The 13,507-nt window shown below is 41.5% G+C and overlaps 1 protein-coding gene across 1 annotated transcript in view; it reads right to left on the bottom strand.

The window, feature by feature from the left end:
* Window positions 1-13,507, bottom strand: part of SLC9A3 (solute carrier family 9 member A3) — a 442,722-nt gene that overhangs the window by 164,258 nt on the left and 264,957 nt on the right. The window contains 1 exon segment of the mRNA XM_089681031.1: window positions 12,053-12,273. Within this exon segment, the coding sequence (XP_089537157.1) occupies window positions 12,053-12,273 (221 nt within the window).

The following is a 13,507-nucleotide window of genomic DNA, read 5'->3' as shown; positions in this document are numbered from 1 at the left end:
TAGTCTATTTCTGACAGTTCCATGACATTCCCTCCATACAGCGGTTAAAACAGCTGTATGGAGTGAATGTCCCAGATCTATCAGAAATAGACTATTTATGACAGTTCTGGGACATTCACTGCATACAGCTGTTTTAACCGCTGTATGGAGGGAATGTCATGGAACTGTCAGAAATAGACTATTAATGACAGTTCTGGGACTGTCCTTCCATGCAGCGGTTGAAACATTGTATGTATTTGTTTCCATAAATGGATCCATTTATGGAAACAAATACATACAATGTTTCAACCGCTGTATGGAAGGACAGTCCCACAACTGTCATTAATAGTCTATTTCTGACAGTTCCATGACATTCCCTCCATACAGCGGTTAAAACAGCTGTATGGAGTGAATGTCCCAGATCTATCAGAAATAGACTATTTATGACAGTTCTGGGACATTCACTGCATACAGCTGTTTTAACCGCTGTATGGAGGGAATGTCATGGAACTGTCAGAAATAGACTATTAATGACAGTTCTGGGACTGTCCTTCAATGCAGCGGTTGAAACATTGTATGTATTTGTTTCCATAAATGGATCCATTTATGGAAACAAATACATACAATGTTTCAACCGCTGCATGGAAGGACAGTCCCAGAACTGTCATTAATAGTCTATTTCTGACAGTTCCATGACATTCCCTCCATACAGCGGTTAAAACAGCTGTATGGAGTGAATGTCCCAGATCTATCAGAAATAGACTATTTATGACAGTTCTGGGACATTCACTGCATACAGCTGTTTTAACCGCTGTATGGAGGGAATGTCATGGAACTGTCAGAAATAGACTATTAATGACAGTTCTGGGACTGTCCTTCCATGCAGCGGTTGAAACATTGTATGTATTTGTTTCCATAAATGGATCCATTTATGGAAACAAATACATACAATGTTTCAACCGCTGTATGGAAGGACAGTCCCACAACTGTCATTAATAGTCTATTTCTGACAGTTCCATGACATTCCCTCCATACAGCGGTTAAAACAGCTGTATGGAGTGAATGTCCCAGATCTATCAGAAATAGACTATTTATGACAGTTCTGGGACATTCACTGCATACAGCTGTTTTAACCGCTGTATGGAGGGAATGTCATGGAACTGTCAGAAATAGACTATTAATGACAGTTCTGGGACTGTCCTTCAATGCAGCGGTTGAAACATTGTATGTATTTGTTTCCATAAATGGATCCATTTATGGAAACAAATACATACAATGTTTCAACCGCTGCATGGAAGGACAGTCCCAGAACTGTCATTAATAGTCTATTTCTGACAGTTCCATGACATTCCCTCCATACAGCGGTTAAAACAGCTGTATGGAGTGAATGTCCCAGATCTATCAGAAATAGACTATTTATGACAGTTCTGGGACATTCACTGCATACAGCTGTTTTAACCGCTGTATGGAGGGAATGTCATGGAACTGTCAGAAATAGACTATTAATGACAGTTCTGGGACTGTCCTTCCATGCAGCGGTTGAAACATTGTATGTATTTGTTTCCATAAATGGATCCATTTATGGAAACAAATACATACAATGTTTCAACCGCTGTATGGAAGGACAGTCCCAGAACTGTCATTAATAGTCTATTTCTGACAGTTCCATGACATTCCCTCCATACAGCGGTTAAAACAGCTGTATGGAGTGAATGTCCCAGATCTATCAGAAATAGACTATTTATGACAGTTCTGGGACATTCACTGCATACAGCTGTTTTAACCGCTGTATGGAGGGAATGTCATGGAACTGTCAGAAATAGACTATTAATGACAGTTCTGGGACTGTCCTTCAATGCAGCGGTTGAAACATTGTATGTATTTGTTTCCATAAATGGATCCATTTATGGAAACAAATACATACAATGTTTCAACCGCTGCATGGAAGGACAGTCCCAGAACTGTCATTAATAGTCTATTTCTGACAGTTCCATGACATTCCCTCCATACAGCGGTTAAAACAGCTGTATGGAGTGAATGTCCCAGATCTATCAGAAATAGACTATTTATGACAGTTCTGGGACATTCACTGCATACAGCTGTTTTAACCGCTGTATGGAGGGAATGTCATGGAACTGTCAGAAATAGACTATTAATGACAGTTCTGGGACTGTCCTTCAATGCAGCGGTTGAAACATTGTATGTATTTGTTTCCATAAATGGATCCATTTATGGAAACAAATACATACAATGTTTCAACCGCTGTATGGAAGGACAGTCCCACAACTGTCATTAATAGTCTATTTCTGACAGTTCCATGACATTCCCTCCATACAGCGGTTAAAACAGCTGTATGGAGTGAATGTCCCAGATCTATCAGAAATAGACTATTTATGACAGTTCTGGGACATTCACTGCATACAGCTGTTTTAACCGCTGTATGGAGGGAATGTCATGGAACTGTCAGAAATAGACTATTAATGACAGTTCTGGGACTGTCCTTCAATGCAGCGGTTGAAACATTGTATGTATTTGTTTCCATAAATGGATCCATTTATGGAAACAAATACATACAATGTTTCAACCGCTGCATGGAAGGACAGTCCCAGAACTGTCATTAATAGTCTATTTCTGACAGTTCCATGACATTCCCTCCATACAGCGGTTAAAACAGCTGTATGGAGTGAATGTCCCAGATCTATCAGAAATAGACTATTTATGACAGTTCTGGGACATTCACTGCATACAGCTGTTTTAACCGCTGTATGGAGGGAATGTCATGGAACTGTCAGAAATAGACTATTAATGACAGTTCTGGGACTGTCCTTCCATGCAGCGGTTGAAACATTGTATGTATTTGTTTCCATAAATGGATCCATTTATGGAAACAAATACATACAATGTTTCAACCGCTGTATGGAAGGACAGTCCCACAACTGTCATTAATAGTCTATTTCTGACAGTTCCATGACATTCCCTCCATACAGCGGTTAAAACAGCTGTATGGAGTGAATGTCCCAGATCTATCAGAAATAGACTATTTATGACAGTTCTGGGACATTCACTGCATACAGCTGTTTTAACCGCTGTATGGAGGGAATGTCATGGAACTGTCAGAAATAGACTATTAATGACAGTTCTGGGACTGTCCTTCAATGCAGCGGTTGAAACATTGTATGTATTTGTTTCCATAAATGGATCCATTTATGGAAACAAATACATACAATGTTTCAACCGCTGCATGGAAGGACAGTCCCAGAACTGTCATTAATAGTCTATTTCTGACAGTTCCATGACATTCCCTCCATACAGCGGTTAAAACAGCTGTATGGAGTGAATGTCCCAGATCTATCAGAAATAGACTATTTATGACAGTTCTGGGACATTCACTGCATACAGCTGTTTTAACCGCTGTATGGAGGGAATGTCATGGAACTGTCAGAAATAGACTATTAATGACAGTTCTGGGACTGTCCTTCCATGCAGCGGTTGAAACATTGTATGTATTTGTTTCCATAAATGGATCCATTTATGGAAACAAATACATACAATGTTTCAACCGCTGTATGGAAGGACAGTCCCACAACTGTCATTAATAGTCTATTTCTGACAGTTCCATGACATTCCCTCCATACAGCGGTTAAAACAGCTGTATGGAGTGAATGTCCCAGATCTATCAGAAATAGACTATTTATGACAGTTCTGGGACATTCACTGCATACAGCTGTTTTAACCGCTGTATGGAGGGAATGTCATGGAACTGTCAGAAATAGACTATTAATGACAGTTCTGGGACTGTCCTTCAATGCAGCGGTTGAAACATTGTATGTATTTGTTTCCATAAATGGATCCATTTATGGAAACAAATACATACAATGTTTCAACCGCTGCATGGAAGGACAGTCCCAGAACTGTCATTAATAGTCTATTTCTGACAGTTCCATGACATTCCCTCCATACAGCGGTTAAAACAGCTGTATGGAGTGAATGTCCCAGATCTATCAGAAATAGACTATTTATGACAGTTCTGGGACATTCACTGCATACAGCTGTTTTAACCGCTGTATGGAGGGAATGTCATGGAACTGTCAGAAATAGACTATTAATGACAGTTCTGGGACTGTCCTTCCATGCAGCGGTTGAAACATTGTATGTATTTGTTTCCATAAATGGATCCATTTATGGAAACAAATACATACAATGTTTCAACCGCTGTATGGAAGGACAGTCCCACAACTGTCATTAATAGTCTATTTCTGACAGTTCCATGACATTCCCTCCATACAGCGGTTAAAACAGCTGTATGGAGTGAATGTCCCAGATCTATCAGAAATAGACTATTTATGACAGTTCTGGGACATTCACTGCATACAGCTGTTTTAACCGCTGTATGGAGGGAATGTCATGGAACTGTCAGAAATAGACTATTAATGACAGTTCTGGGACTGTCCTTCAATGCAGCGGTTGAAACATTGTATGTATTTGTTTCCATAAATGGATCCATTTATGGAAACAAATACATACAATGTTTCAACCGCTGCATGGAAGGACAGTCCCAGAACTGTCATTAATAGTCTATTTCTGACAGTTCCATGACATTCCCTCCATACAGCGGTTAAAACAGCTGTATGGAGTGAATGTCCCAGATCTATCAGAAATAGACTATTTATGACAGTTCTGGGACATTCACTGCATACAGCTGTTTTAACCGCTGTATGGAGGGAATGTCATGGAACTGTCAGAAATAGACTATTAATGACAGTTCTGGGACTGTCCTTCCATGCAGCGGTTGAAACATTGTATGTATTTGTTTCCATAAATGGATCCATTTATGGAAACAAATACATACAATGTTTCAACCGCTGTATGGAAGGACAGTCCCACAACTGTCATTAATAGTCTATTTCTGACAGTTCCATGACATTCCCTCCATACAGCGGTTAAAACAGCTGTATGGAGTGAATGTCCCAGATCTATCAGAAATAGACTATTTATGACAGTTCTGGGACATTCACTGCATACAGCTGTTTTAACCGCTGTATGGAGGGAATGTCATGGAACTGTCAGAAATAGACTATTAATGACAGTTCTGGGACTGTCCTTCAATGCAGCGGTTGAAACATTGTATGTATTTGTTTCCATAAATGGATCCATTTATGGAAACAAATACATACAATGTTTCAACCGCTGCATGGAAGGACAGTCCCAGAACTGTCATTAATAGTCTATTTCTGACAGTTCCATGACATTCCCTCCATACAGCGGTTAAAACAGCTGTATGGAGTGAATGTCCCAGATCTATCAGAAATAGACTATTTATGACAGTTCTGGGACATTCACTGCATACAGCTGTTTTAACCGCTGTATGGAGGGAATGTCATGGAACTGTCAGAAATAGACTATTAATGACAGTTCTGGGACTGTCCTTCAATGCAGCGGTTGAAACATTGTATGTATTTGTTTCCATAAATGGATCCATTTATGGAAACAAATACATACAATGTTTCAACCGCTGCATGGAAGGACAGTCCCAGAACTGTCATTAATAGTCTATTTCTGACAGTTCCATGACATTCCCTCCATACAGCGGTTAAAACAGCTGTATGGAGTGAATGTCCCAGATCTATCAGAAATAGACTATTTATGACAGTTCTGGGACATTCACTGCATACAGCTGTTTTAACCGCTGTATGGAGGGAATGTCATGGAACTGTCAGAAATAGACTATTAATGACAGTTCTGGGACTGTCCTTCAATGCAGCGGTTGAAACATTGTATGTATTTGTTTCCATAAATGGATCCATTTATGGAAACAAATACATACAATGTTTCAACCGCTGCATGGAAGGACAGTCCCAGAACTGTCATTAATAGTCTATTTCTGACAGTTCCATGACATTCCCTCCATACAGCGGTTAAAACAGCTGTATGGAGTGAATGTCCCAGATCTATCAGAAATAGACTATTTATGACAGTTCTGGGACATTCACTGCATACAGCTGTTTTAACCGCTGTATGGAGGGAATGTCATGGAACTGTCAGAAATAGACTATTAATGACAGTTCTGGGACTGTCCTTCCATGCAGCGGTTGAAACATTGTATGTATTTGTTTCCATAAATGGATCCATTTATGGAAACAAATACATACAATGTTTCAACCGCTGTATGGAAGGACAGTCCCACAACTGTCATTAATAGTCTATTTCTGACAGTTCCATGACATTCCCTCCATACAGCGGTTAAAACAGCTGTATGGAGTGAATGTCCCAGATCTATCAGAAATAGACTATTTATGACAGTTCTGGGACATTCACTGCATACAGCTGTTTTAACCGCTGTATGGAGGGAATGTCATGGAACTGTCAGAAATAGACTATTAATGACAGTTCTGGGACTGTCCTTCAATGCAGCGGTTGAAACATTGTATGTATTTGTTTCCATAAATGGATCCATTTATGGAAACAAATACATACAATGTTTCAACCGCTGCATGGAAGGACAGTCCCAGAACTGTCATTAATAGTCTATTTCTGACAGTTCCATGACATTCCCTCCATACAGCGGTTAAAACAGCTGTATGGAGTGAATGTCCCAGATCTATCAGAAATAGACTATTTATGACAGTTCTGGGACATTCACTGCATACAGCTGTTTTAACCGCTGTATGGAGGGAATGTCATGGAACTGTCAGAAATAGACTATTAATGACAGTTCTGGGACTGTCCTTCCATGCAGCGGTTGAAACATTGTATGTATTTGTTTCCATAAATGGATCCATTTATGGAAACAAATACATACAATGTTTCAACCGCTGCATGGAAGGACAGTCCCAGAACTGTCATTAATAGTCTATTTCTGACAGTTCTATAACATTCCCTCCATACAGCGGTTGAAACCGCTGTATGGAGTGAATGTCCCAGAACTGTCAGAAATAGACAGAAACTGTCACAGAACTGTCCTTCTTCTCATCCTTCTCCTTCTTCTCATCCTTCTTCTCATCCTTCTTCTCATCCTTCTCCTTCTTCTCATCCTTCTCCTTCTTCTCATCCTTCTCCTTCTGCTCATCCTTCTTCTCATCCTTCTCCTTCTTCTCATCCTTCTCCTTCTCCTTCTTCTCATCCTTCTTCTCATCCTTCTCCTTCTCATCCTTCTCCTTCTTCTCATCCTTCTCCTTCTCCTTCTCATCCTTCTCCTTCTTCTCATCCTTCTCCTTCTCCTTCTCATCCTTCTCCTTCTTCTCATCCTTCTCCTTCTCCTCATCCTTTTTCTTCTCATCCTTCTCCTTCTCCTTCTTCTCATCCTTCTCCTTCTTCTCATCCTTCTCCTTCTTCTCATCCTTCTCCTTCTTCTCATCCTTCTCCTTCTTCTCCTTCTTCTCATCATTCTCCTTCTTCTCATCCTTCTCCTTCTCCTTCTTCTCATCCTTCTCCTTCTCCTTCTTCTCATCCTTCTCCTTCTCATCCTTCTCCTTCTCCTTCTCATCCTTCTCCTTCTTCTCATCCTTCTCCTTCTTCTCATCCTTCTCCTTCTCCTTCTTCTCATCCTTCTCCTTCTCCTTCTTCTCTTCCTTCTCCTTCTTCTCATCCTTCTCCTTCTTCTCATCCTTCTTCTTCTCATCCTTCTCCTCCTTCTTCTCATCCTTCTTCTCATCCTTCTTCTTCTCATCCTTCTCCTTCTTCTCATCCTTCTCCTTCTCCTTCTTCTCATCCTTCTCCTTCTTCTCATCCTTCTCCTTCTTCTCATCCTTCTCCTTCTTCTCATCCTTCTCCTTCTTCTCATCCTTCTCCTTCTCCTTCTTCTCTTCCTTCTCCTTCTTATCATCCTTCTCCTTCTTCTCATCATTCTCCTTCTTCTCATCCTTCTCCTTCTTCTCATCCTTCTTCTTCTCATCCTTTTCCTTCTTCTCATCCTTCTTCTTCTCATCCTTCTTCTTCTCATCCTTCTCCTTCTCATCCTTCTCTTTCTTCTCATCCTTCTCCTTCTCCTTCTTCTCATCCTTCTCCTTCTTCTCATCCTTCTCCTTCTCCTTCTTCTCATCCTTCTCCTTATTCTCAGCCTTCTTCTTCTCATCCTTCTCCTTCTCATCCTTCTCCTTCTCATCCTTCTCCTTCTTCTCATCCTTCTCCTTCTCCTTCTTCTCATCCTTCTCCTTCTCCTTCTTCTCATCCTTCTCCTTCTCCTTCTTCTCATCCTTCTCCTTCTTCTCATCCTTCTTCTCATCCTTCTCCTTCTCCTTCTTCTCATCCTTCTCCTTCTCCTTCTTCTCATCCTTCTCCTTCTCCTTCTCCTTCCTCATCTCCAAGGGCATTTAAATTAAAGGTACAGTGTTCTGCACTAATTTAAAGGCTCTCTGAAGCCTAGAAACCCTTTAAATAAGTCATCTTCGTAGCGGAGAAATTCGCATCGAATCGAATTTCACACTGGAATTCGCCGAATCAGCCGAATCGAATTTTTCATTTCTTCGCTCATCTCTAGCAGTCACCTGTTTGAAAGCCCGATTCAAACTGAGCTGGGACCAGCCAGGGCCCTTTATGGTGCTGCAAACAGAGAACAAAGGAGGGATAGATGGGGTAGAGATCAGTCCAGAATTGATCACTACCAAGGTTCTGCAGTGCAACAGGGGTAATGCCGTTGCTCAAGTCTGTAACAACATAGCAGATCCCATACCCCTAATTATCAGGGCTCTGTTGGGGTAAGTGGATGTAGCCCCCCCAGTCAGTATTCCCTAGTCACCAGACGACCCCATCATGGGAGGGTTTGGCCTTCAAGCCTCTCCTCTGTCAGAGGAGTGGAAGGAAAGAGCAAGAGATACGCTGACAAGCTGCGAGTGAGTGTTTTTCAGGAACGACTATGATGTTGGGTGTGCCAAGAGTGCTCAGCATTGAATTTGACTCAAGGAAGACAAGTCGTTTCAGGAGGGATTTGCCAAGCCAGCTGTGCCTCTCACTGACCTTCAGGAGGGATTTGCCAAGTCAGCGCTGCCTCTCACTGACCTTCTGAAGAATATGGAAGGAGAGACCAGGAGGGCCACTAAGACCTCATGAACACATGAGGGCCAATGGACACAGCAGTGTGAGCAGGCTTTTATCAAGCTAAAACAATGTTTAATGCAAGCTCCAGTGTTGGCCTACGTAGTCCCCTCCAAGCCTTATGAACTCCATGTAGATGCCAGCTGAGAGGGGCTTTGGGCAGTACTGTACCAGGAACATGCTGGGTTGTTATGGCCAGTAACATTTGTAAACCAGAGCCTCTCTTCCAAGTTGGAATTCCATGCTTTGAAATGGTGGATAAATTGAAGGATTATCTCTATGGGGCTGAGTTCACTACAGCTACAGCTGAGCTAGGCGCCACTGGACATCAGTGGTTGGCTGCTCTGTCTGGATTTCATTTCAGCTTAAAATACAGACCTAGAGCAGGGAATAAAGATGTGGATGTTCTATCTAGAAGACCTCATGGCTGCCGTGCCATTGAATCAAACTGGTTGCAAGTATGCCCAGAAGAGGTGCAGGCCACACGAGTCATAGTGCTGAGTATATAGCCAAAGGAGTAGCTTATGCTGAGGTGGTGGGAGCCCGATGGTCCTGCATCCTGTCATACTCCTGCAAAGTGCCCCAGCTGAAAGGTGAGGAGTTACCACAACTTTGCACCTCCTGCACCAAGGATATGCAGGAGGCTCAGGATCAAGATCCGCTCTGTCAATTAACACAAAGAGCCCTCATGGAGGAGTGACTTGACCTACTTTGGGTGGAAGATCCCCCAGATGCCAAGGTTTTCCATAGAGAGTGGGATAGACTGGAACTGAGGAACGGGGTTGTATGCTGAAGGGGCCCCGTGGATCGAAGTGACGATCTATCGCAACTCTTCTTGCCCGCCCAGTTCAGAAGAATGGTGTTTAGGTCAGAGATTGATGAACATGGGTACCTAGGGCACGAGAGGACCTACTTGCTGGTGAGGGATTGATTCTACTGGCCACGGATGAGGTCAGAGGTGGAAGAGTACTGTTGCACCAGTTTAAGCTGCATAAAGAGAAAGACCCTACCTAAACAAGCAGCTTCCTTGGGCCACCATCAGAGCCAGGGACCAAAGGAGTTATTGTATATTGATTTCTTGTGCCTGGAAACAGATTCTAGCAGACGGGCGAATGTCTTAGTAGTGAGAGATCATTTCACTAGATATGCTCAGGCATTCCCCACAAAGAACCAGGAGGCGTCCACGGTAGCCAAAGCTGATGATGTGATTGACTCCTCACTTCACAATTATGTACCACTTTGTGTTGGTCTATCACATAAAATCCCAATAAAATACATTTATTGAAAGCAGTTGCTGGGATGTAATCACAATTGGAGCTTGGAACGATACATTTTCAAGGCCAAGGTGTTCTTCAAAATGGCTGGTCACGGAACTCAAGAATGGTCCATTAATAACTTTGAAGCCAAAGAAAGAATGGTCCAGGTTCCAAAACCCCACTTTTACAAGCAATAGAGTCTCTGCCTGCCTTCTGTCACTGTATGCTGACTGTTAGGCAAAGTCCTCAAACATAAAACAGGCTAAGAGGGTGTGGAAAGGGGTGGCAAACTGATCCTATTTCAACATGAGAATTTGCCTTCTCAGGCTATATACTGCCCCTCTGTCTTTGTTACAGTCAGGCAGATTTTCTTGTACAAAATGACCAAGAGGAGCAGAGTCACAGGACTGTGACTAAGAAAAATAAGGAGTCTGTATGGACTGTTTCTTTGTTCTGGTTGTACCTACTTTTTTTTTAGCTTAGATTGGATAATATTATTTCTACTTTCTTACAGGACAGAAGAGGTTACAAACTACAGCATACCAGTAACAGACGATATACAGTATGTCTAGGTGCACCATTTCCCTTTCAAAGCTAGGTGGTGGTAAATGTAACTACACTGATGAATTCTATGACCAGTCAAATTCTATTGCCATATAATGTCACGCAAAGCCAATGCACTGAAGTGTCAGTCACAATGGATAGGGGCTTCAGAATGTATGCAAAGTTAGCAATTTTGCCTGGTTTTTGTTCTTGTACAGATAAAAATCTGCACAAATAATCAGATCTCTGTAATTATACATCTGTGTAGGAGGAGGGTGAGATCAATTAGCTTGAGGAAAAGGGGCAAAAAGTGCACTTTGTTTTAAACTGGACTTATCCTTACTGTACTTTTTTTTTAAAGGCATAATATCTAGGGGGGAAATTCTGTGATGCCCCCTTCCCTTGGTAGAACAGAAGGGAAAGAAGGCGTTCTAAGTGCAGTACATCCACATGTCTATTGGTAAAAATGGTTAAAAACACTTACAAAAGGATGATAATGCTCAGGCATGGCATATAGAACGTCAATGCAGGGCTCCTGTCACTGTTTCCTGGAGCTCACTGTGCCGTCCAATAGCAGCAGGGGGAGCTCAGGTGCAACTACAAGATGGCCGCTGCTCTTCCTGGGCCACCATGGAATGCACGCTGTCTGCGTGGAGTGCATATACTGTTTCACAGCGGCCCAGGAAGAGCAGCAGCCATCTTGTAGTTGCACCTGAGCTCAACCTGATGCTGCTGGACAGTGCAGTGAGCTCCAGGAAACAGTGACAGGAGCCCTTCACTGACTTTCTATATCCCTGAGCCTTATCAACCTTTGTAAGTGGTTTTAACCGTTTTTACCAATAAACATGTGGATGTACTGCACTTAGAAGCTCCTTCTTTCTCTTCTGCCCTGCGCAGAGTCTGCTTCTACTCCTGGAAGTGCTGCTCTAGTGCCTATTCCCACTGTCTCCCTCCATTGGTCTCCAAGGCAAGATGCACCCTAAGAACGACTTTCCCCTTCCCTTGGTGCACATATTAATTTTGCTTAATGGGTAATCTAGCCCTGAATGTAGTAAGAGTGTAATTTCAATTGCACAGGCTGACAACTAGGCTGACCAAGTCAACAGTACACAGATAACATACCTACTCTATATATGTCACATTTTGCTGACATTTAAGTAGACACCATTTTCAAAGACAATATTGATCTATAAAATGTAAAACATTAGCAATTAAAAAGCATGTGCTGTAAAATTTCCACTTACCTATGATTCTATAAACAGAGATAAAAAGCAATGTCAAAAGTATAAAAGCTGTATTCCACACCCAAATGTTTGGATCAACAGCAGATATTCCCAGAAACATGAAGATAATAGTTTCAGCTCCACTTGCCAACATCTTCATAGTGTATCTCACAGTAGTAGCAGATTGTTCAGAAATATTGGCTTTTACATATTTTTGGCAAAAAATTCCACAAAATGTAATCCTGAGATGAAAAAGAAGTTTTAGTTAAGGACACTTCATACACGGCTAGATCAACACGTGTTCTCTGTATGCAATAAAATTGTTTGTTCTAAGCCTAAAAAGTGAAAACTCGTGCAACTACATCTAAGGACTAGTAAGCTGTAATATAATACTTTTTTTTTCTTGGGTTTAGATGTATTTTAAATGTAATCTCATGTTTGTTATGTAAAATAAGTTCTTCAGAAATCAATTACAAAACTTGTCGTCTAGATTTGCTGGTCCTTTTCAACTCAAATAAATAGATATGGCTTCCAATTATGGCATTCACCACTATGGAATTCATGGTCACATTGAATAAAACAGTGTTGCATTATTGGGATTTTTACATTGGAGGATAATTTTACAAAAAAACGCTCTGAATATTTGTAAGGACACCAAGCAACTTTGCAAATATAACTTGCTACTTCTGTCTTTTCATTCCCTGTTCTTTGAGAGCAGTTGTCACAGGTCCATCCTAGAGAAAGCTTTGCTTTGTTTACGTTCAGTCTGTCTGCAATGTGTATTGATCAACAGTATAATAAAGTGAGGCTGCTTGTTTGAATCAGTGTCTTCAGGATGAGGAACAACGAGTGATCCTAATCAGCACTGCACTAACCATAATTTAAGAAACAGTTAATGAAAATGGCCTACATAAGTTTGACTATGTCCCCATATCCCTACTCCTAATATTTAGAGCATTGATTTCTAGCAATTTTTTACTCTCCTGCAGCATGTCCCCTGTCTCTAACAACTCCACAGGACCCGACTTTCTAGCGGCTCCTGTGGGGGTAGTGCTATGCATGTGTAGCGCTACCCCCACAGGAGCCACTAGAAAGTTGGGTCCTCTGTTATTACTCTGACAACTCAGGTTACCCCGTCTTAGATAAAGTGAGTTTGCAACTTCACTGTACCTTGAGATCACCCTGAAAGTAAACTCGAGGCTGTATAACTAGATAACTGTATATGTTATCTCTCAAAAAGCAGATAAAACAGGATATCACAGCACAGTATATAATAACACAAGCAAAACACTGGCAATGTGCACATAAATACAATGAATGGAGCTTTTGACCTTAGCAACATAAATTGTAGCTTTCCCCACTTAATGTGCGGTAACAGGTGGTTAGTATTAGCAAACGTATAAGGCTTAATGTGCGACCTAGGCTTCTACTGCAAACAGATCAGTGCAGACAGCTGAACTGGATACGGTGTATATA

This window comes from Staurois parvus, unplaced genomic scaffold, assembly GCF_062004578.1.
Source record: "Staurois parvus isolate SC_StPar_1 unplaced genomic scaffold, SC_StPar_1.0 ptg000257l, whole genome shotgun sequence".
Classification (NCBI taxonomy): domain Eukaryota; kingdom Metazoa; phylum Chordata; class Amphibia; order Anura; family Ranidae; genus Staurois; species Staurois parvus.
This window is presented reverse-complemented; position numbering and strand designations above follow the sequence as displayed.